This window comes from Phaseolus vulgaris, chromosome 9, assembly GCF_051622355.1.
Source record: "Phaseolus vulgaris cultivar YP4 chromosome 9, ASM5162235v1, whole genome shotgun sequence".
Taxonomy (NCBI): domain Eukaryota; kingdom Viridiplantae; phylum Streptophyta; class Magnoliopsida; order Fabales; family Fabaceae; genus Phaseolus; species Phaseolus vulgaris.
This window is the reverse complement of record NC_143506.1, coordinates 23307709-23333052: the sequence shown is the minus strand read 5'-3', so window position 1 is coordinate 23333052 and position 25344 is coordinate 23307709. Positions and strand designations below refer to the sequence as shown.

Genomic DNA, 25344 nt, shown 5'->3' with positions numbered 1-25344 from the left:
AACAAGGACCAAACTTCTCCTCCCTTGTTCAATTTTAAATTCATGGCCAAAGTGAGAGAGAGAAGAAGGCTCTCTCATGTGCTTATTTATATCATCACTTCTTTACCCACCTCCATAAATTTTTAAATTTCCAAAATTATTCTTCATTAAAAAATAAAAATAAAAATAAAAACAATGTTTTATACTATGGATTACAATTCAGAAGTAAAAAATTACAGCTTCCAGATTACGTAATTCAGAAGTCAAAAATTACAACTTTCAAATTACATAATTCAAAATCTATTTAACAACACACAATACTTGATTACGTAATCTGAACTTATTTACAAAAATAAATCTATTAGATTATGTCATCTGAAAGTCAAAAATTAAAAACTAACAATACCAAGCTAAACAGTTTACATAATTTGGTAGGTTTATTTTTTTTAAATAAGTTCCGAATTATGTGGATTATGTAATCTGGAAGTTATAATTTTTTACTTCTGAATTACGTAATCTGTAGGTAGGTAAAACATTGTTTCTATTTTTATCTTTTTATTTTATTGAAGGATAATTTTGGAATTTAAAAATATATGAACGATGGTTGAAGAAGTGATGGAGGTGCAGGAAGAAGCCGTCTTATATTGATTGAAAATTTTTGGAGACAAAACATTCACCTATAAACATTGACTTGAGTAGATGAATTTCAAGTTTGTTTGACTATTTTCTTTGTGGTATGAGAAGACTCTTTTTTTTCCTTGGAGTTTCTTTTATCATAGATAAAAAAGATTACTACTCAAAGTATTGGAACTTAATGTTATTACTGATTCAACATACTTTAATGACTTGACATACAAATGTTTTTTTATATATTTTTATGATATTGATCCTCATAGATACTCACATTAATTAGTTTTGTTTTTCATGCATAAATCATCATAGACACTCAAATTAATTGATTTTTATACAAATATAGCATCATATTCATAAACAAATAGGACAAACTAAATTTAAATATGGTTTTTAATTTCATTAAGTGTCTTTTAAAAATCAATATAATTATTGTTTTTAAATTAATTAGTTAAAGGATACTTTTTTTCTAATTAATATTAACCTCCATTGCATTTCATAAAAAATATAGAGATATTATATCATACTGAAATATACACTACAAGAAAATTATTAAATAAAAATTAATTTTAAAGATAAAAAATAATTAGTCATTATATTGATTAAATTTGATATTATTTTAAAGACTAAAAATTATTAGTATCTAAATTAGTTTCTACTATTAATAAAATTTATAAAGTAGTTTCTAAATTGGTATTTAATTAGTTGTCAAGGTTTTAGTCACCGATTACTTTAGATTTTAAAGTTGATAACAAATTAAATATCAATTTAAAAACTAATTTATAAAAAAATAATTAGTCATTATATTGACTAAATTTGATATTATTTTAGAGACTAAAAATTATTAGTATCTAAATTAGTTTCTACTATTAATAAAATTTATAAAGTAGTTTCTAAATTGGTATTTAATTAGTTGTCAAGGATTTAGTCACCGATTACTTTAGATTTTAAAGTTGATAACTAATTAAATATCAATTTAAAAACTAATTTATAAAAAAATAATTAGTCATTATATTGACTAAATTTGATATTATTTTAGAGACTAAAAATTATTAGTATCTAAATTAGTTTTTACTATTAATAAAATTTATAAAGTAGTTTCTAAATTGGTATTTAATTAGTTGTCAAGGTTTTAGTCACAGATTACTTTAGATTTTAAAGTTGATAACTAATTAAATATCAATTTAAAAACTAATTTATAATTTTTATTAATAATATAAATTACTTTAGATAAAAAAAATAGTATAGTCTCTAAAATAGTATCTAATTTAGTTTATATTAAAACTATATTTATTGTGTCTGGCTTCTTTTCTATTATTTTTTTTCTTTCTATTAAACAATCCACAAATGTTATTGATGGAGAGATAATCTTTACGTTTATTACGGTGAATGTTATGCAATTGAAATTCATTAACTAAGATAATTTTTGTCTGTGTCTTCTTTAATAAGGACAAATATTGAGTTTAAATGAAAATTAAAGGTAACTTATAATAAATTTATATCAATTAGTTGAATATAAATATGACTTTATACATGAAACAATTAAGTCGTTTAAATAGACATTATGTATGTCTAATTGATTACAGTTTGAAATTGAAAAAAAAATGTAGTTTTAAGAGTTTTTCTTATGTTTTAAATTTGTAGAATATTAATATTATTTATATTTAGGATGTTATAGTTAGGATGATTTTGGAATTTAAAACTTGTGCTGCTTGTTAGCTTTATTTAAAACCCATGAATAAAAGCTCAACAACATACTCCACATAGTATATATAATTATTATCAAAATAAGAGGAAGAAAAAAAAAGGCACTCAACTCAATGAAGAAAAGTATGATTTCACATTGAATTCAAACTAGCTGTTGATAGATATTAACTTTTCAAGAGAAGAGGGAGTAAAGAAAATATATGTTGAATTCTAATTTCAATCTTTTAACTTTTCACTTGTAGGTGAATTTAGTTCTTTATCTAATAAAAAAAGTCTACTTTAGTCATTTATTTTTTTTAAATGAATCAAAATGCATTTACATTTAGAGAAACTTAAACAACAGTTAAATCTTACACCTTTTGTATTACATTTTAATTCTATACACAGAATCCATAAATAAAAGTTTACCAAACTCCTCTATATAATACATCTCTTCTTTTAAAAGAATATATTTTGTACTGGATAAAAAAAAGCACCTTAGCTATGCAGATTACTCAGCCAATATGTCCCAGTAAATCATTTCCTTGTAACTAGTAACAGTAGCAATGATTACAATGCAGATTTGGATTAGAAGACCAAAGATTTCAAATGATCTTTGTCTTGCTTGATATGGTTTTGCTGCACTTAGAGTCTTCTATCTTCAATATTTGCTCCTATAAGCTCTCTCATACATATTCCAAAATTGGCAAAAAATAGTGTAGTATGCATATTTTTTACCTATACATGGGAAATTCTTCATTTTTTATTTTTTAAAATTTTATTAAGTGGTAGATTTGTATTATTACTAAACATGTTGAACAAGATTGAAATTGCATACATTTACAACTTTTCCTTCGTATGCATCCTTGAAGCTAAACAAGCTGTTACAGTGAAAACTTCTTTGACTAGGAGTAAATGATATTTGTGATATTTTGGCTTGGGTTAGGGGGAAATTTTGTAACATATTCAAAGGGAAAATAATGTTTTTCTGAAGTAATGAAAATATATATGTAACATTTTTTTATTGCAACAGGTATTATTTTTTAAAATTGTGATCATTATCTGTTGATAAGAAAAAATCATCAAATAACCATAAAAGCATTTCCATAATTAGGTTACAGTTGCAAAATTTTCACTTCTTCTAACTTCTAAACATTTATCAAGCATTGGTACTTGTGACTGTACTATGCTTGTGTGGTTCACAACCAGAGGACTTTCTTCAGCCCTTAAATTAAGCGATAGAAACCTGCAGTAGTTCTTTGGCAATCTTGATGCATTCTGTCATGGGGCAATTTGTCTTGATTGCATTTGTTGCAATGTGAGACCTGCTGGCAGCATAACCCTTCTGCAATAAACAACATTAAAAGCTCAGTAAATATCTGGTTTCTGGAGCTTTATTTGGAGTCAGCATGAACAATGTATGATCTCATTATCTCATCTAACCAAAGAAAGTAATGAAACTGACATTGATTTTAGTATGCTGTTTAGTATTGAAAGAGATTAAAGAGTATTTTAAATTTTTCAGCATTTAACCTCTTTTAGTGTATCTTTTTCCTATTGAAAATTTCCAAGGGAAAGAATACACTCATGATACATAATAAAAGGTAACAACCCTTTCGTTTTACATTTTGGTAAACCATACATCAGGAAACCAATCAGTTTTAGTGAACAAGTAAAGTTTTGGGCATTTACCTAAACAGGGGGCTGTGTTGTGCCATGTGATGTGAACAATGTTAAGTCATAAATGATTTCATGGCTTAACGTAGGAGTTTAATTAGTCATATTTGAATTAATGATCAATAAATACAATTATTAAATTAAGACTATCTATATAGATCAATGTAGTGATCAATAATCTTTTAGCAATTTTGAAAAAAGATCTAAACTAAATTTGTTTCTAACAAAAATCTTCCAAATATATACTCAATAAAGTACACAATTATGGCTTACTTTTTCTCAGATAAAAGATTTGTTAAAGAGTACCTGGTGCATGGCGCTAATCAAGGTCCTCAAACGTGGAGAATTGATTTTTGCACGGCTTGCCATCTGCATAAGTACACAAAATCCACCTTAAGCCATTTTTCTAACCAGAGTAGCTAACATTATTTCGCATTGCAACAAAGATACAATTTCAATAAGAAGCACCTCATCCAACTTAATGTATCCAAATGGTAACTTTGGGTCACTTTCATCCATCATCACTGTTATTAGCTTTTCAAGGCTGTCTTTACCATCACAGCCTATCCATCCCCACTCCTTGGCCAGATTTAGCATGTCCATAAGATAGGCAGCATCATGAAGAGGTCCCGTCCAAAGAGGCCCTGATACCACAAGGGAGTTTGAAACCTGAAAAAGAAATTAAAATAGAAAATAATTTATGCACTCATATAAAGTAATATTTTTCTGCAATATGGTCTGCAGAAAATTTAAACCACACCACAAAACTTGAACGGTTTTCCTCATTCCTGTTCCATAAACCATTCATTATCATGTGTGAATAATAAATGAATCCAAAAGGTGAAGAGGGTTACATCTTAGTTGTATTACATATAAATAACAATTACAACGAAGGGAAAAGAAACGAATACAGTCGGAATTGATTATTTCTTATGCAGTAACAGTTCAGATAGGAGTTTAAGATTAAAAAAATAGAGATGAATAAAATATCATATAAATCTGAGAAGGATTGTCTGGCAATATTCCTTGACAGCACAAGTTAAACTCACAAATATGAACAAACCTCAATGATGAAGTCTCAAACAAACCAGACCATACCTCTGACACGCTGCACGAGCAACTTATCTGACCCAGTTGATCCCAAGAAAACTCATGGGAATTTCCACACTGGTTGCAGTAGCCAATGTAACCATAATACCTAAGATAGTCACAAAAGTAATAAATAAAAGAGTAAAAAACATAGCAAATAAACAAGAACACACAGAAAGAAATGGAAAGATAAGGTTAACACAGACACAATGATACAATACCTACTGTCATGAATCTTCCCGCGATTCAATCTGAGCAAGACTCGAAAAACAGGTCCATGAAAGGCATAGTAAGAAAACAAGGGTGTAATATGATACCCCAACACCGAAGCCTCCCTGGCAACCCCACCAATAAGCATTCGCAAACCAATCTCGTTCGCATACGGCATAGGGCGCACATAAGCTCCATATGCGGCTAAAGAACTGCAGAAAAGCATGAAGTTAACCAACTGGGACCTAAATCCATTACAACAGAACATGCAAATAAACAAACAATCACTTATTAACCATACATAACATAGAGCAAAAGAATAAAAAGGATTCTTACTGATGAGGACGGTGGCCACCAGATGAGTAGCCATCAGTGGAAGTAACATAGAGCAAGCCACCGAATTTCAAAGTACAAATGGCAGACCTCAAGAACGAGGAATCACTCCCAAAAGAATCAACATCAATAAAATCAAATAAATTTTTCTGCAAATAATAATCGGTCATAACCCTATTAGCTTCCAAATGGGTAACCACCCATCTCCCCTCTTCTTCCGAGGAAACTCTGGACAAATTCTCGACAATGGTGCTTCCATAACTCTCATTCCCATCATTTGCCGCAACAAAATCCGCTTCAGCCTCAGCCAAGTACCGAAGTGATCGAATTCCACATCCACACAATGCGTCCAGGACGCGCAACCTTCCGTTGCTTTTCTTGTGTAACGAAGCGGCCAAAACGCCGAGGTCTCGGCCGGTGGCACTTTCCTCTCGAAAAAACGCGTCTCCTGCGCTAAACTCCAAACCCCTTTCAATGAGGTAACTCTCGCGGGTTTTCTGCGGAAAGACTGGAACTTTAGCACCGTCACACTTAATAGCAGAGAAGGAGTTATTTGGAAAATACAAGCGAGGTGACGAAAGAGTTTGACAAGGAGAAGAAAGAATAAATAACATGTCGAAGATTACGCTCAGAAAGAAATGTAACAGTCTAAGTGGTCTTAAGTCAAGTGATGAAAAAAATTGAAACCCTGAGAAATAATGCTTGTGTGTCAATAACGGATAGAGTCCAGACTTTGCTTGTCCAATATAGGTGGTTTTATTTTTTATTTAGTATTTTTTATTTTTTTTTGTATATATAAAGAGCAAGGATCACGTTTCCTGGAACAGGAGAGTTAGCAGCTTCTAACGTCATGGACCACTGTGTCAGTGACTGACAGGGAGGGAGTTTCTTTAGAATTTTAACTGGTGTGAACGTTGGCAATGAGGTTCAGAGCTTATGACCATGCTGCATTCCAGGCAAAAGCTAGAAGCTTTCTTCAGTTTCTGTAGTAAATTCGCTTTCCCTTAACCTCTGTTGTTGTGGGTGATGATCATTGAGGTATGGCTGCAGTGTGGTCTCATGGGAGAAATTTTGTGACTCAAAAACTGCTATTTTCTTTAGTCATCCGTTTCTTGTCCATCTTTGTTCAATGTACCTTCCTTCATGGTCCTCGTGTGACTTAATTGTTGAGTTCTTGAGAGTTTTCTGCATAAAGAACTGATCTTTTACTCTTTTGAGTTGGGAACAGGGTTTGTGGTGTTAATTTTTTGAGTCCTTCTTTTAACGCCTGTGCTGAATTTGATTTTTTGTGAATAATTAGTTATCTGTGTCTTGTTTGTGAATTGTGGCATGCTGTTACATCTTGTTTTATCCATGCTGCCAACCTTGCCTAAGGGGATGAGACTTGGTTGTTGTTATTGTTCCTTATGATACCAAATATCAAATGTTTATGAATATAATTTGATAGGTTTGCATGGCCAGCTGTGAAGCTCTTCAAATCAATCGGTTAAAGTTTTCTATACAACATTAGCCCAGAAAATTTTAGAAGTGTCTCAAAAGCAGTAGCTGGTATATACGAAGACAAGTGCTTCGAAAATTTGGTAAGGAACCGAAAGCTATATATGTCTTCAGTTAACAATTATTACCCTGCAATATTGGCTCATTTGTTTTAAATATAACTAGGTGTAGATGTGCCATATTTAATCCTAGGTTCACCCAAATGGAATTTGCCTAATTGTTTATGTTTTCAGGAATGTGGTTCTCTTATAAAAAGATATTAGTTTTATGGACTATTTTTCTGTTTTACATGCAGTCTTTGAAGTTAATGCCTAGATGTTGTGTTTGTGTTGTTGTCCAGGTTTTTATTTTGCTGGAGGTCTAAGTTATAATATCTGCAGCTATGGATAATAAAAAAGAAAATTTGCTACCAACTCTACATAGCCAGCTGTTATCAATGGATGAGGAACTTTGGAATATGATTGAAGAGAGGGCCCAAGAGATACTATGGACAATTGAACCAAATTTATTATCTGAGGAGAACAGAAAGGATGTTATTCATTATGTTCGGAAGCTGATAGGAGATTACTATGGAGCACATGTTAGAATACTTTGATCTGATAAATCATATTTATAATTTCTTATTGGTAGCATTGGTTTTCTAGATTTGGTCTTTTCTTCCTTTAATGAAGTTGCTTTCTTCCTCTCATAATTAGTTGTCTGCTCTTGTAATTTCTGCTGCTTTAAATGATTTGCATATAATTAGATCCGTTTTGATGTATGCTGCTGTGACTGTTATTTGATTTCTGTATAGAAATTATTGGTGCAAAACTCTTTTTCTCTCTTTATATACTTTCCTTTTAAGAGCAGTTATATTCAAATGTGATTTTATTATTTATTGTACTGTCTTAACATGGTTTTATAACCATGTTGTTGGCTCTTGTATACTTTTACCATACCTTAGATGTGCAGATAGATACCTTCCCCTATCAACTCATCCTTTTCCCCTTCTATATATACATATCTAAAATAACATAAAAATCATGTCATGCAAAACCAAGTTACCATTTACAAGTCTTATGATCAGTATAATCCTTACACTGCTGGTTGGCTTAAACTTTGCATGCTGTATTTTGTTTCCTTTACACTGTGTTCTTCCTCTTACCTTGATCACCAGATAGTAAGATTTTTCCAATTCATATGAACTGACACTTCATACTATCACAAGCTTGTGTGTACAAATTGTACCTTAACAACCCAGAATTTACTGTCAGAATTAGAAAAGAAAAATGTCTGTAGTCCTCCTATAAATTGAATTTATCCATGCCACTAAAACATGTATAGTTTTAAAACTCTGAAATGCATGAATTGAATGATATTGTGGTATATTTTGCAAGTAATTGATTGCTGTGGTACACGTTGTTGACTAGGAATTGGACACTATTTCCAAAAAGGAAAAGGGTTCAAGATCAAATTTACAAAAAAAAATTAAACCTTGATTGTCACTTTAAACATTGAAAGCTTTTTGCTGCCAATAAAAAGTTCATTTCATTATTTTATATTGTTACAGTGTGATTGTAAATGGATGTTTTACCTCTTTGTGAACCTCCTACAGGTTTTGCCATTCGGTTCTGTTCCACTAAAAACCTACCTTCCTGATGGAGATATTGACTTGACAGCTCTCAGTCCGGCAGATGCAGAGGATGATTTGGCATTAACAGTGTGCAGTATACTTGAAAGAGAAGATGACCCTGAATACCAGATAAAAGACATACAACATATACCTGCACAGGTTTAGAAACAAAATTTCCCATTTCAACTGTTATCCTTATCTTCCTGTTTTTTTTTATTTTCAAAATTAATCTCTTTATGTGTTTGACCTGATTAGATAGTAGTGTTTAACCTTTTGTCAAAGGTTATCTGTCTATTTTATGGACTTCCTCTTTTATGTTTTGATGATGAGCTGCAGGTCCAGCTTGTGAAATGTACAGTGAAAAACATACCAGTTGACATCTCTTTCAATCAGATGGTTGGATTCTATACTATATACTTTTTGGAGCAGGTATTTGTTTTAATTAACATTTACACCTAGTTGGGTGTTTTCTGATATCTATTCATCTAGTGTTTAAGATCTATAAGCTTAAATCTCTCTTTGGCACTGAACATTGTTGTACAGTTTTTGTATGCTTAAACTTGATAGTTAAGTGTAACCAAAAAATACTTGACAGTTAAGTATACTTTATCTGTGAATAGTCTTAGTTGTGCTTGTGAATATATGGAGAGTTAGACCTATCATTTTATACATTGGTATTTGGTACTGCACTTCTCTGTGTTTCAGATGTCATGTAGACATGTTGGACTCATTTTCCTGTTACGTTTTTACATATCTGCTTGGTTTCTCCTTCTACTACAGTGTGTGCTATAGATTCTTAGCTATGTTTCCAGGTCCTGCAAAGTCAAAAACTGTGTGAATGATCATGTAGAGACACCATAAAAAAATCTGTCTCCATTCAGTCAGCTTGTTTTTTCAGTGGTTAATATTGATTTAGTTTTTTACTCAGCCCCTTTCCATTTTCTCTATACATGTGTGTTGTCCATTGTATCTCTTCCCAAATAGTTCATCTGTTTCTGATTGAAATTATATTTTCATTCTGTTTCTGTTCAGGCTTTGCTAATTGTTCTAGTTGAAAATAAACTTTTAGGTTGACCAGCTTGTTGGAAAGAACCATCTTTTCAAACGCAGTATTGTCTTAATCAAAGCTTGGTGCTATTATGAAAGCCGAATACTTGGTGCACACCATGGACTGTTATCAACTTATGCCATAGAAATATTAGTCTTGTATATTGTCAATCGTTTTCATTCGTCACTGCGTGGTCCTCTAGAGGTGAGTCATGTCTTCCATCAGGAACATTCTTTGGACCCTTTCAGCATTTGTATTTAAATCTACCTGAAGAATAAAACTACTGAATCGCTACTATCAGCAGGTTCTATACATGTTTTTGGACTACTACGGCTCATTTGACTGGGACAACAATTATGCTAGTATATGGGGTCCAAAAGCCTTATCCTCCCTTCCAGAAATTGTTGGTAAGTGTTAAGTATGCATAAGCCATTGGATGTATTTTCATTCTTCAGTCCTTCCTTTGATTTCAACATGATTGTTGCAGAAACACCAGAATGTGATCAGGGTGGATTCTTGTTCCAGAAAGATCTCCTCAGAAACTACAGGGATATGTGCTCTTTCAGCATAAGAGCATCCGAGAATGTGACTCCTGAATTTCCCGTTAAGCTCATGAACATCTTGGATCCTCTAAGAAATGATAACAACGTAGGTCGTTGCGTCAACTTAGGTAATTTTACCCCCTTAAGAATCAACGGTTTATGGTCAACATGTTTTATACTTTATTTGTGCTATACCTTTAATACTTCATCGTAATGATTAAAAGACTTAAGAAATTTGTGTATTTCCCTCTTCCACTTATTTGCCTACTATTTTACTTATCTGCAGCCAATTTACATCGAATAAGATTAGCTCTTTCCTATGGTGCACGAAAGCTCAAGCAGGTCCTCGCCCTTCCAGGAGAAAACATGGGTTCAGCACTTGAGAAGTTTTTCTTCTGTACTTTGGAAAGGAATGGGAAAGGAGAAAGGGCAGATGTTGACATTCCTGTTTGTCCATTTGGTACTGGAAGATCTGAAGGGTCTGTCTTGGATGGAGATTATGGCAGTTACTATTTTGACTTACAATGTGTTCAGCTATATCCTAATTATTCCATTCCAGTAACAACTGTACTTTCCAGTTCTCCATCTTCACCTTCTCATAGTGATATGTTTGCCATATCAACCCAGCAAAACTGGAGTGAAGGTGATTTCCTGACATTACAGCAAAACTGGAACATGTTTTATCAAAGTGGTAGAAATGTATACATCCCGAGACAGACACTGTATCATCCAACTTACAGCCTTGATGAAGGAGTAAAATCACGAGGAACAGGCACATATATACCTGACTTGGTATTTTGTCTTTCTTATCAAACTCCATCTATATATATTATGACAGCACACAATATAGCATCCTAAAAATGGTTGAATCTTGCAGAACTATAACTCCTACTGGGATATACGCACAAATGCGAACCAGCCAAGGGAAATTTCCTTTACAGAGAACAATGAATTGCCCAAATTTCCTACAGAGCAACTAGAGGAGGAGGTTCATTCTGAGACAAATTTGAATGCTGACTCAACGCCGTTTGAGATCACAAAAGAATACTTCCCCTTTCTTCCAGGCATTCCCAAGGCTACACTGCCAACACATGCACAAGGGCCAGCTCCATTAGCAAAGGCAAGTTCTGAGACAGACAAGGGTGGTGATTCGATGTTATCTGAGCTCTCAAGTGAAGATTTGTCCCCGCTTCTTCCATGCGTTCGCAATGATACACCACCAACACAAGCCCAAGACTCTACTCCATTGGAAAATGCTCATTCTGAGGCAGACATGGGTAGCAAATCGCAGTCTTTTGAACTCACAGATGAAGATTTCCCCCTTCTTCCAAAGGTTTGTTCGGAGACACACAAGGATGGCAAGTCAACATCGTTTGAGCTCTCAAAGAAAGATTTCCCTCTTCTTCAATCCTCTCAGAAGACTGTTCTGTCAGAGTCTGCAAAGTTAACCAAGCAAGCTAAGAGTTTCACATCCTCTAAACTGAACAATATGGAGTTTGGAACTCTAAAGTATTCACAATCACTGAAGGGACAAAGTTTGTCAACAAAGAGTAAGAAAGAAGATTGTGGTGTTTCATTATCTCAAAAAACTGTGATGGTAGTTCCGAATGTGGCAAGTCAGAGGAAACAGGAATCTTACCAAAGCAATAAGAAGATGGATTGACCGTGATAACATGGATATTTTGGAGGGATATGTATCAGCAGAGTTGCAATGTGTGGCTGTGTTGCGATTGGGTCATCTCTAATATAATAACTTAAAAATAATAGTCAATTTTAACCTTTTTCTTTCAACAAATATTATAAAGGAGATATAGAATTAGTTGCTGGTATAGTCTCAAACCTCGTAGGAACAAATAATTGGTTAGGATGCTAAGCAGTTCTCTTCTGCATTGGTCAGAATAGTAATCGTACAAGAGACAGATTCACTTCTCCATTCGGATGAACTTGTACATTGATAATGGTAGCAAAAAACCTTTTGATCTTGTATGGGTCAGTTCTTATGGCTATATTTGAATTAGTAGTGAAAATGAACTGAAACCTTTTGGAAGAAAAATGTTTTACAACCAAGAAATTGTTTACAAAAAGAAAATAACAACTTTGAAAGAATTTCTTTCAATAAATATCTTGGATGATGTTTTGTAAGAAAATACTTCACTTCAAAATTTATTTTAATCTAAATCATTTTTTTAAAATCCATTAGACTTGGTGTTTAAACTCAAATGATTTTACTTAAACTCAAGTTTAAAATCAAATTACACTGACAAGATATATTTGACAGCAGCCCCTAATTTTTAAAACTAAATTATAAAAAAAAAAACACTCTTTGACAGCTTTTTCCAGTGAATTTATTTTAATGAACAATCCATGTCCTCCAAAATGCAAAATCACTGAAAAGTTAAAAACCCAAAATTAAGAAGAAGATGAAGAAGGCTCTGATTACAAAGAGGGAAGAACGAATCTCTAACCATGGTGAGTAGCCGGAAGTTCCTCGGTCTCTTCCGTAGAGTCTCAGTGGTGCAGTTGTGGAGTCACATTTACTTGATTTATAATAGTTCCCTTCCTCCACTAAGTTAAAACGGATTCAATTAATATTTTTTAAATTAAATAAAAAATCTATCCATCTATTATATAGATTATAGAAGGAGAAAGAATTTCTCACACTCAAGTCTAAATATTATATTAACCTTTTTCAACTAATTTTTTTCTAATATTTATTTTATTTTCAATTTATAAAAACAAATGTTATAGAAATTAAGAAATATATTATTGAAATTATTTTGATGATTTAACCGTTCGAATTATAATTAATAATATATATTAATAGTAAGGGGTGATAAAAACACGTCAAAAATTAATAATTAGATATTCGCGATTCACTTATTCTTTAATAATGGTAAAATTTAGTTCTTTCTCTAAATTGCCAGAGATGAATTAGCACACCTCTCCTAAACACAATGTAACTTTACGTTCCAGGGTTTATTTGGAAAATCAATACTCAACTAAAATATGAGGGCAACCAATTGCATGAGCAACATATCATTTTTAAGAGGATTTTTTTAATATTCAAAACCATGTATTAATGATTTCAAATTTTGAAAATCGGTTGTCCTAGTTGATGAAATGTTTTTTGTACGACAAATATAGAGGAACATTATTGGTCTTAGTTGGATAAGACAAGTACAACATATTATTATTGCCTTCGTTATCGTAGAAGATGAGACTCTTTAGGCTTCTACCTAATTTTCTACTGTCACAAATCAATCAAGAGTGCATACTCTAAGGACGATAGTGGTTGGAATGACAACAATTATGTGCATGTCTACTGCATTCAGAACATAGCACATCACTTAATAAGGTGATTTAAAAATATAACACTAAAGAAAGATGTTGTGGACATGGATTATTCTCTTCATTCCTATTTTATTTAATTAATAATTTACCATTTTTGTCCAATTGTTTTAAAAATTGCATTTCTAACAAATAATCGCAGCATGTGAAATGACAAAGACATGTTTCTCTTATTATTACAACATAATAAGAGAGAAAAACCTCAAGGTGACACAATAGTTCGATAATATCCAAAGGGACAAGTGGTCTCTTGCATGGGACAATGGTCAATGGTTGGGATATATGGCTACAATCTTGTAAAGTCGATCAACTCAATGCTAAAGAAAACAAGAAACCTTTCAATCTCTTCTGCATTGATGGCAACATCACTCATTACAACAAGTTTTTCACTGATAGAGGCAAGCAAGTGGCAGCCATGTTATTGGCCATGTCTACTTTGAAGTGGAAGCAAAGGCATTAAAAGATGCAAAGTCTAAGGCAAACACTAATAAAGTGTTTTCCTTTGATAGGAAGAGCATGTGATTTTTAATGGAGGAAATACATAATATATGAGAGGTACGACCACCAAGCTAATTTTGAAGTCTGCTTGGACGAATCATAGTGTGACTATGACAAATTTCAAAAATTACGTTAGGCAATCTCCCATGTGTTTGCTACATGCAAACATGCACACCATAATTTTGCTATGTACATCGCATAGTGTACACATTGGAACATGTCTCTCATATCCATGAAGAACTATTTGAAGAACTCACAAATTAAGAGTATTGGCATTCTCACATTAGACAAATATTATGCCTAAATCCTAAAATGAAAATAACATAAAAGAGAGTTATCTTAAGTCAAGCCAAGTAAGGACGAAAATAAATATAAGGGAATAACATGGTCAATCCAAAAAATATTCTTATTGTCATACTCCTGGACACACGAAAAGAACATGTTCCAACATTGCTTGGAGCATCCACTTCTTGACGTTGATTATGTTCATGTACCATGTATTCAAATATTTAATGAACACGTATTTCTTTTTTTTTCTCTTCATTTTCAACATATAATTTGGTATTTTATTACTTAAGAACAATTTTTAAGTAATAACTAACATCTAAAAATAATTCACAATGATAGTAATGTTACACAGATTGGATACCGCTCTATAATTTGTGTTAAGTGTGGACACATTGATACAAGAAGTGTGCTCATGTCTTCATAAGTGTTTTCTATTATGACACATTGATCAATAAAGTATATATTCACATCCATCCTTTAGAAATGGCTTTTCGGTACACTCACCATCAAAGTGCACTATCACATAATTTTCCATAAATGATTTTTTTATCAGGGCACATAGTACAATAATGTATTTTGTCGCATTAGTCTTTCATAATTGCTTTTCGCCAGCACACACATCTAAAAAATATGTTCCACATCTAAGGAATCCCCCCAACACCAATGTTTGTTTAATGTGTCTACATTTAGACCTATAAAAAATACTTGATCTAACATACATTGTTCATTTGACACATCACAACAATGATGTTTATTTGCATATCAATCCTTCCTCATCTATAAATTCAACAATCCACCACACTCAAAGCATTTAGCTAAAACACATCCTCTCGACCAAACATGCAAAATCTTCCCTTTTTCTACAATGTGAAATTCATCTTCAAATAACATAAACTGATGAAGGAGTCTACTTTAAATGTTCTCTCCTAAATTATCCACACAATTATACCTTATCTCATTTGAAGAAAAATGTGTGCATCACTTTAGGACTTCCCTCTTGATCAAACATACAAATTTTTTCCTCTTTCCACAATGTGAAAATTCATCTTCAAATAACATAAACTAATGAAGGAGTCTACTTTAAATGTTCATCTCCTAAATTATCCACACAACTATATTTTCTCTCATTTGAAGGAAAATGTGTGCATTACTTTAGGACTTCCCACTCAAACAACATTGAACAAGTTGTATTACCGTCAACCTCAATTGATGACGGTCAAATTAGGTACAATGTTGTTCGGATATTAACTAATAACATTAATTTTCAATTGTTAACTTGGAAGTCCCAATTTTCATTTACTATAATGATTGAATTGTAAACCAAGTTAACAATATCTACAAAGAAATTTTGTTGCTTCTAAACTCACCCCGTGCATCAAGTTTTTCCATAAATTCATACCCAATCAGTTCCATTGAAGCGATAATCTACTACAAGAAATTTATCCAATTGATCACCATAATAGAAAGTACAAATGAATACGCTTTCACCTATAAATCAATCCTACAAAAAATCTCAATCTTCCACAACTATTATTTTAATAAACTATTTCACTATTTCACAATTTCGGAATAAAAACAAGTACAAAAATCAACTATGAATGGATGCCTTGATTAAAAATTCGTACACAACTCAATATAAATACAAAATAATGTTAATATGACATAAATGATCAACCATTCATAAATAACCTAACTTATTAACTAATGTGTAACGTGAAGAATCAACCACTACCATTGAACTATTTATTCAAATTAAAGATTTATAGAAAACAACATTTGATGAAGCGATTCAGAACTTACAAACCCACATAAACCATAACAGCATAAAAAGATTCACATTTAAGTGTATGTTATAATGACAATTATGTTTATAAATTCAAATATTTTATTTCACAACTTTAATTATTAAATAATTAAATTTTTCTTTATATTTTCAACATATAAATTTCTTTATATTTTCAACATGATTTTTCTTTATATTTCAACATGTATTTTTTTCTAAAAATCTTATTAAAGATTAATTAATATATAAAACTGTTATACTAAAAATGTTAAAATAAATTTTTCTTAACTAGACATTTCAAAATTCTAATTTTAACTCTAGAATATTAAACACTACCAATTTTTATCCATAATTCCATAACATCTATTATACTTTTTAATAATTATTACAGACTTTTACCTTTCCAATATACTATTAAACATATTGAGAACGTCCTTTCCATTTTCTTTAACATCCACAAAATTATTTACCGTCATATACATAGCAACAAAGTTTATTAAACTAATTTAATTTAATTTCCAATGTTTAATTTTAATTTTATTTAAACCACTATTTATTTGTTAAAGAAGCATTCAAAAATTATAATTCTTTTTTCTAATACCAAAACTTTTTTACATTCAACCAACAAATAATCATAAATTTAATTCCAAAAAATATTACAAAACCAAATTATATTTCCCTTTATAGTGTTTTATCTCTTTCCTCTCTAAAACCAATTAAAACGTATTATCCCCAAAATGTTGAACGTTGTCATTCATAAAAAAAAAACACCAATATTATAGAAAGAAAGATACCATCCAACGACTAGAGAAGATAAATTAGGAGAAAATAACCTTCCACAAAACTGATATTTTCAAAATTAAGTAGCAAATAAAAGTCTATCATAAATTTGATCAGGCCTTTTTTTCCATGTCTTTGCTCTCAGGTTCGGACTGGAGCTCCTGCACCAGCAGGACGAGGTGCTTGACCAGGCTGACCAGGCCTTGGAGCATCATCCTGGTAAAGATAATAAATCATTAAACAGATCAACAAGGGTAGCTGTTACATTAATTCAAGAATCAGTATAAAGATACATAACAACCAATCAACAATGACTAACAATTTCAAATACAAAAAATCATCAGAAATTATTCATACAAATGTAGCACATTTTCCTATTGCAAACCAAATGTTAAGAGAATTCTCTTTGTATATCCAAAAGGGAGGATAACTTTTATTTAACCATCAACTAACTCATTGATATATCAATCTCCCAGCCAAATAGAGAGCCAGATACAAGTTTGATATGATTAGTTCAAATCTTAAATAATGTTCACAGTATTGTAAAACTAATCCACAATATCAAGAATACACCACCAGTTTTGCCTCTTTAAATATTAACTTTACTCGTAATTAAGCCCCAAAGCAGTGAAATTATTTAAGCAATCCAGGAGTATTGAACGCCTCACACTTTGAAGGGATTTTAAATTTGGGAACTCCTCAACATGATTTCTAATACTTCTATAGGACTACTTGAATAGTTCCAAAATAAAATTAAAAAATCTACTACAGTACGAATGATCAACTGGGGAATAAGTAGATCATGGAGATTGTACAATTGAACTAACTTAATACTAAATATGTACACAAAAAATAGGCCGTATCCTCTCCGTTTGAAAATTTTCAAATGTAGTGTACGCTAGGTTCAGTGTCAATTTTTTCAATATTTAAACAATGAAACAATATGTGTACCTGTACACATCAAAACACCATTCTATCTTATCTAAACTGCACTTAGGTAAGTAGCACATTGGGAAAGAATAACATTCAAACAACATAAAACACAATGTCGAGGGGAAAACACAAGGAAAAAAGAGTTATATATAGTTACCCTGCGCCTGATGAATCGCTGAGGAGGGTCACGCTTCCTCCTGTTAGTGCGGGAACGAACCCTAACGACGTGGGAGTGGATGGCACAGGAAACACAGTACTGCATCTTCACATACAATTTGGGAAGAGTGTATTCTACAAATAACAATTAAAAAAATAAATAATTAACATAATCGTAAGTGAAATTTTCAAGAAAAAACGAGAAGGTAAAGAAGATCATTATTACGCTCATAGACGCAAGCCTCCTGCACATCTCTAACTGCAGCTTGCTCAACAATGTTCCTTACCAGAAATCTCTTGATTGCCTTGTCCTGATATATTTTTTGAAACAGCACAAAATCTTAATTGAAATCCTACACATGAATTTGAAGGAGGGAGGAAGTGAAATCAAAACCTTAGGGCAGCATTTGCCGCAGTTGGAGCACCGAATGAATTTGACGTGACCGCGTCCGTGCTTGTTGCGGCCTCCATTCCTGCGCTTGAATGTCTACAAAAAAAATGAGATCCAAGTAAGAGAAAAAAAGAAGAAAAAGGTTCTAGAATTGCAGGAATGGAGGATGAGAAGAGATCTCCAACCATGGTGGGTTAGCGGGTAGATACACGCTCTCCTCTCCTTTCCTCTCCTCTCTAGGGTTTCGGTGCTGCGGCTGCTGAGGTAGAATTGAGAACACCAGAATCCTTTTTATACGAGCCTTTTGTTAACTGGTTTTGTCAATACTCAACGCCTCAGCTAAATTAAAATTAGGTTAAATTAATGTTTTTTAAATTAGAAAAACATATTATAAAATAAACATAAAAATTAATTGAAAGACAATATATATTATATATAATTAAATTTTAAAAAAAATTATTGTCACTAATATGTCTTGGATCCCTCAAACAAAATCTCAAAGTTTTGTAAATCTAAAAAATATTCTATAAAAATCACTGGTGTATATATTTTTTATATTTTACTAGCAGAAACACACGTGTCTATTCACATTTTTCTTTTTACTCAACTTTTACGAGGATAGAAATTTAACATACATATATAAATAATTTTGGATGAGTTGAAATTGAAAAGCAAAAAATGAAGTGCAAAAAAGTGATTGAAAATTAAGGTTATTTTTTTGATATGTGAGATTTGGTAAAAAATATGTGAAAGTATATTCTCGGTTCTTTCCTGTCGTTGTCTTAAAATAAATAATTAAAGGGAAGAGATGAGTCATATAAAAAATGTACATTAATATTAATTAATATATATATATATATTAAGTAATTTGTATGAAATGACAAAATATTTTATTGTATTAATAAAATAAAATATATTAAATAATGATAGAATCGGAAAAAAAATTATGTATAACAAAAAGTGGTAAATAAATTGTGTTTACCAAATAATATGATTATCCAAAATATTGGTCAAGCTTTAGGAAATAAAGCATATACTAAAGAATAAAAGGAAAAATATAAATAACACCATTTTATAAATTTGAATAACCGCACTTTTAATATTTTATTTTGTTTAAATTTATTTCTCTCACGCAAGGTTAATTTTATTCTTAACTAAAAATTTGGTTTTGAACCAAGTGACACTAACAAAGATAAAATTAATCAAATTTTGTAATGGATATTAGTTATCAAAAATTATTTTTAACGAAACGAGTTGTTATTACAATTTTTTTTGGCTAGTTACAATATTTAGCTTTCTTTTGTTATTCAATTTTACTCTGGTAATTTGATATGTATATTTACTTTAATTATATGATAAGAATGTTTTTTTAAATAAATAATTATAATCATAATTATATGTAAACGGGTACTTTTAAATTACTAATTTACAAACGAGTTACTTCTAAATATGTTTCTCAATATTTAGTCCTCCAAAATTATTTTGAATATCATTCAAGTAATGAACAAGAGACTCAAGTAATGTCTGACCATTTTGATAGTGAATATAATTGAATCTACCTTGGCTGGTATTTTCTTAGAAAAAGTCAAATTGATCTCTAAGTTTTAGGATGAAAAGATGGATAAGGAGAAATTATTAAGTGAAGACGATGAACTGGTATAAGAGACTTTATAATTTTCTTTTCCTTTACACAAAATCATATTCGAAATCTGCCTCATGATATTGTTTAACAATGATCTAATGTTTCCTTTATCTTTATCAAATTATTAAGCAAATATCTTCATTCCCAACTAGTCCCAAATTTTATTCTCGCTTCTCTTTTAGATATATTGTTGCCAAAATTGCTTCATATTTGCGCATTGATCATAGGTTGCTACTAGAGATATTGTAGAAGATTTTCTTGAATAATATCTCCAAATGATATTTGCTTTATTTTTTACGCATTTTGTATAGGAGTTTTAATTACAATATTTTGAGAGAATCTCCTTGCATAAAATTAGATTGAATTTATTTTGATTCTTACTTCCTTATAATATAATCGAATCCCCAACTCAACATCTTCCATTTCCATAATACCAATTAGTAGACACTTTAAGAAGATAGTCCAACAAATGCTCTCATTAAATCGTCAGTCTTGTGAAATACTAGATCATTTGTTACCTCTTAAAACACAGAATTAACAGAAATAACAACTAAGGCCAAAATTAATCTAATTAGATGAATCTCAATTAAAACAGTGGAGCTTTGAAGTGTTAGTAAAATTGTGCTCATAATCTATCATTTGATTTTTTGATGTTGATTGGATATGTGAGGTTAATGATCGTAAGTCTATGACAAGATATTGTGTATACCTTGGTTCAAAATCGTTGCCTAGTCTTTCCACAAACATAAGGTAGTGTCACACAACAATATGAAGGTTGAATATCATAGCGTGGATATTGTTCTTGCATAAATTTTTTGGTATTGTTGTTGGTTGAGTTGCACATCAACACTAATATCCCAAAGATTTATTCAGATAACTTAGATGTTGTTCTTCTAAGTGTCAACATGATCATGCACTCTGAAACCAAACACTTTGAGCTTCATTTTGTTTGTGACTAACCACATTCGACAAAAGATAGTGATTTTTGATTTATTTAGCTGCTCGCTATCAAGTTGCAGATCTCAATCCAACCATAAATTTTAAAAAAATGCTTTAGACAATATATATAAATACATTATTCACTCTATATGCATGTTTCTCTATTATATGAGCTAGAATTTTGTTTCTTTAGATGTTGATATGAGAATAAAAATTGTTTATATATATATATATATATATATATATATATAAAACCTGAAAATTTCAAAATTGTCTTAATCTCATCTACCCACACTAGTAAATAGGTCAATCAGTCTTTACCAACTAATTTTTTGACAATTTATAATTTTTTAAACAAAATTTAACTATTTTAATGAATAAGTTGACCAATATCTACTAGGGGAAGCTATCTATTGCACTTCTAAGGTATGGTAAAAAGTATACAATAGCCAACAACATTGTTATAAAACCATAGTATTCCCCAATCAGCTTCCGAACATAATCAATAACATCTTCTATGTTCTCCTCAGATAACACATTTGGTTCAATTGTCCATAGTATGGGCCCTCTCTTCAATCATCTTCCAAAGTTCCTCATCAATTTTTCTTTTTTATCATCCATAACTGCAAATATTATAACTTAAACCTCCAGCAGAATTTTAAATAATATTTCAATAACCTTCTCCTAGAATAATAAACTAAACTAGTGTTTTATTTTATGCCTTGCACGTTAAAATATATAAATTTTTGAAAATATAATTATTTATTATATAAGGAAAAATTATGGTTATAATTATTTATTAAAAAAATAAAAAATTATTCTTATCATATAATTAAAGTAAATATACATATCAAATAATCAGAGTAAAATTTAATATTTCTGATCACAAAAGAACTCAGTTTAGTTAAAATAAATTATTGATAACTAATATCCATTACAAAATCTGATTAATTTTATCTTTGTTACAGTCACTTAGTTCATAACCAAATTTTTAGTTAAGAATAAAATTAACCTTGTGTGAGAGAGAATTTAAACAAAATAAAATATTAAAAGTGCGGTTATCCAAATTTATAAAATGGTGTTATTTTATAATTTTTCCTTTTATTTTTTAGTATATCCTTTATTTTCTAAAGCTTGACCAATATTTTGGTTAATCATACGTGTTATTGGGTAAAATATAGACAGGAGTAATTTTTATAGAATATATTTTAGATTTACAAAACTTAAATTTGAGATTTTGATTGAGAGATCAAGACATATTAGTGACAATAATTTATTTTAAATTTAATTAATTATATATATATAATATGGTGTTTTAATTTTTTTTATAATATTTTTTCTAATTTAAAAAACATTAATTTAACCTATTTTTAATTTTTAATTTAGTTGAGTCATGGAGTATTCAGAAAACCAGTTAACAATAGGGTCATATAAAAGGGATTCTGCTGTTCTCAAATTTATCTCAGCAGCCGCAGCAAGAAAACCCTAAAGAGGAGAGTGTGCATCTTCCCGCAAACCCACCATGGTTTGAGATCTATTATCATTCTGCAATTCTAGAACCTTCTTCTTCTTTTTTCATACTTGGATCTCATTTTTTTTTGCAGACATTCAAGCGTAGGAATGGAGGCCGTAACAAGCACGGACGCGGCCACGTCAAATTCATTCGGTGCTCCAACTGCGGCAAATGCTGCCCCAAGGTTTTGATTTCACTTCATCTCTCTTTCAAATTCATGTGTAGGATTTCAATTAAGATTTTGTCCTGTTTGGAAAAACAAAACAGGACAAGGCAATCAAGAGATTTCTGGTAAGGAACATTGTTGAGCAAGCCGCAGTTAGAGATGTGCAGGAGGCTTGCGTCTATGAACGTAATAATAATCTTATTTGCCGTCTCGTTTTTTCATGAAAATTTCACTTACGATTATGTTAATTATTTGTTTTTTTAATTGTTATTTGTAGAATACACTCTTCCCAAATTGTATGTGAAGATGCAGTACTGTGTTTCCTGTGCCATCCACTCCCACGTTGTTAGGGTTCGTTCCCGCACTAACAGGAGGAAGCGTGACCCTCCTCAGCGATTCATCAGGCGCAGGGTAACTATATATAACTCTTTTTTCCTTGTGTTTTCCCCTCGACATTGTGTTTTATCCAATATCATTTGGTGTTGTTTACTTACTGAAGGGCAGTTTAGATAGAATGGTGTTTTGATGTGTACAGGTAGTGCGCATATTGTTTCACTGTTTAAATGTTGTAAAAATTGACACTGAACCTAGCGTACACTACATTTGAAAATTTTCGATCGGAGAGGATGCAGCCTATTTCTTGTGGACAGATTTAATCTTAGTTAGTTCCATTGTACAATCACCATATCTACTTGCAACATACTCTATATGAAAACATCAGCTTGCCTGGCTTCTGTTCCTTGACGGAGTTAAGTCTTACCCCTCCCATGCCTCAACAGGCCAGTCTTACTTTAGTAGATTTTTGAATTTTATGTTGGAACTATTCTAGCAGTCCTATAGAAGTATTAGAAATCATGTTGAGCAGTTTCCAAGTTTAAAACTCTTCAAATTGAGAAAACTAAAATCATCAACTTAAAGATAAAAATGTTAGGTGTTCAATACTCCTGGATTGCTTAGATAATTTCATTGCTTTTGGGCTTAATTACGAGAAAGGTTAATATTTATAGAGGCAAAACTTGGGGTGTATTCTTGATATCGTGGATTAGTTTTACAATACTGTGAACATTAAGATTTGAACTAATCATATCAAACTTGTATCCGGCTCTCTATTTGGCTGGGAGATTGACGTATCAATGAGTTATTTGATTGTTAAATAAAAGTCATCGTCTCTTTTGGGTATACAAAGAGAATTCGATTCGATTAACAACATTTAGTTTGCAATAGGAAAATGTGCTACATTTGTATGAATAAACTCTGATGATTTTTTCTGTATTTGAAATTGTTAAGTCATTGTTGGTTGATTGTTATGTATCTTTATTCTGATTCATGAATTAAGGTATCACCTACCCTTCTTGACCTGTTTGATGGTTTATTATCTTTATCAGGATGATGCTCCAAGGCCTGGTCAGCCTGGTCAAGCACCTCGTCCTGCTGGTGCAGGACCTCCTGTCCGAACCTGAGAGAAAGTCATTGGAAAAAAAGGCTTCTTGTTGTGCTGAATCAAATTTATGAGAGACTTTTATTTGCTCTACTTAGTTTTGAAAATATCAGTTTTGTGGAAGGTTATTTTCTCCTAATTTATTTGCTCTAGTCGTTGGATTATATATCTTTCTGGCTATAATATTTGCTTTTTTATGAATGACAACTTGATATATAACTTTCTACATTTTTTTTCATTTTTTTAATTGGGTTTCTTGATTTCTCTAATTTGTGAAGTTAATCTGATCTAACCAAATTAATATTTCATATCATCTTTCAATATTATTTAATACTTCGGTAATATAGAAACGCTGTTGAAATTTGATTATTGTTGTGCCTTTTAAAACAGTTATTTAAAAACTCCTTGTTTCGTTTATAATTTTTTCTGTTATTGAATTGGTACAATTGTTTTTTGAAGGATCGTTTGAAGACATAAAATTGTCATGTGCAAAATGCAAAGAACTCGAACCCATTTTAAAGAAAGTATTTTGAAGTGCCAAAATTGTGTTATAAGGTAGATTATTTATTATTTGTAATAAATTTTATAAAAATACAAGTCAATGTTTTAATTGTTTGAATGTTTTTATCTAATGGAAAATGGATGTTAAATTCATAAAAGTTTATACATATGTAGATCATTATAGCTATTAAATAAATATACAAATAATAATAGTTAAATGTGTTCTATTCAAATTAAATAAAATCAGTTTCATTGGTAAGTTTTTAAAATAAATTATTTTTAATTGTTTTCGTGCATTATAAAGAAATGTGATTTTGAAACATTATAAAACGTGTTTATATTATGTCATATAAATATATAAGTTTTCATAAAAAAATAGTATATAAGTGACGGTTTAGTGAACATCTGTGTTTCATATTAGAAGTGTTGACTTTTTTAAATTTCATTTTTACAAAATATTTATTATCTAGTAAAATAAATATCATTTGATGTCTACGAATAATATTAGTTTTTTTTTGGATCGAAAGGTATTTGAAATTACTTCTTAGCCTTAGGTTTATTTCTGAATTTACTTCTAAGCCTTAGGTTTGTTTCCTAACTTTTATCATATTAGTTTTGAACTTTTATTAATTAATAATTTGTAATAAGATACTTGTCTTTATAGT

The 25344-nt window shown here is 30.9% G+C and overlaps 4 protein-coding genes across 4 annotated transcripts; 2 read left to right on the top strand and 2 right to left on the bottom strand.

Annotated features, from left to right (window-relative positions):
* Nucleotides 1–3360: 3360 nt before the first annotated feature.
* LOC137820564 (N2,N2-dimethylguanosine tRNA methyltransferase) lies at nucleotides 3361–6337 on the bottom strand. Its single transcript, XM_068624706.2, has 6 exons — nucleotides 5608–6337; nucleotides 5283–5483; nucleotides 5071–5170; nucleotides 4441–4641; nucleotides 4279–4341; nucleotides 3361–3640 (listed from the first exon to the last, which is right to left on the bottom strand). The coding sequence occupies exons 1-6, from the start codon at nucleotides 6216–6218 to the stop codon at nucleotides 3527–3529; spliced, it is 1290 nt and encodes a 429-aa protein (XP_068480807.1). The 5' UTR covers nucleotides 6219–6337; the 3' UTR covers nucleotides 3361–3526.
* A 1104-nt stretch (nucleotides 6338–7441) lies between these two features.
* On the top strand, nucleotides 7442–12080 carry LOC137820563 (uncharacterized). Its single transcript, XM_068624705.2, has 8 exons — nucleotides 7442–7681; nucleotides 8696–8872; nucleotides 9050–9142; nucleotides 9783–9965; nucleotides 10066–10168; nucleotides 10249–10431; nucleotides 10590–11095; nucleotides 11181–12080. The coding sequence occupies exons 1-8, from the start codon at nucleotides 7484–7486 to the stop codon at nucleotides 11964–11966; spliced, it is 2229 nt and encodes a 742-aa protein (XP_068480806.1). The 5' UTR covers nucleotides 7442–7483; the 3' UTR covers nucleotides 11967–12080.
* Nucleotides 12081–16946: 4866 nt separating this feature from the next.
* LOC137820562 (small ribosomal subunit protein eS26y) lies at nucleotides 16947–18802 on the bottom strand. The gene is made up of 5 exons (XM_068624704.2): nucleotides 18666–18802; nucleotides 18484–18576; nucleotides 18316–18400; nucleotides 18091–18224; nucleotides 16947–17216 (listed from the first exon to the last, which is right to left on the bottom strand). The coding sequence occupies exons 1-5, from the start codon at nucleotides 18666–18668 to the stop codon at nucleotides 17142–17144; spliced, it is 390 nt and encodes a 129-aa protein (XP_068480805.1). The 5' UTR covers nucleotides 18669–18802; the 3' UTR covers nucleotides 16947–17141.
* Nucleotides 18803–22449: 3647 nt separating this feature from the next.
* Nucleotides 22450–24379, top strand: LOC137820561 (small ribosomal subunit protein eS26x). The gene is made up of 5 exons (XM_068624703.1): nucleotides 22450–22586; nucleotides 22666–22758; nucleotides 22842–22926; nucleotides 23018–23151; nucleotides 24126–24379. Exons 1-5 carry the CDS (start codon nucleotides 22584–22586, stop codon nucleotides 24198–24200), a joined length of 390 nt encoding a protein of 129 aa, XP_068480804.1. The 5' UTR covers nucleotides 22450–22583; the 3' UTR covers nucleotides 24201–24379.
* The last annotated feature ends 965 nt before the right edge of the window (nucleotides 24380–25344 follow it).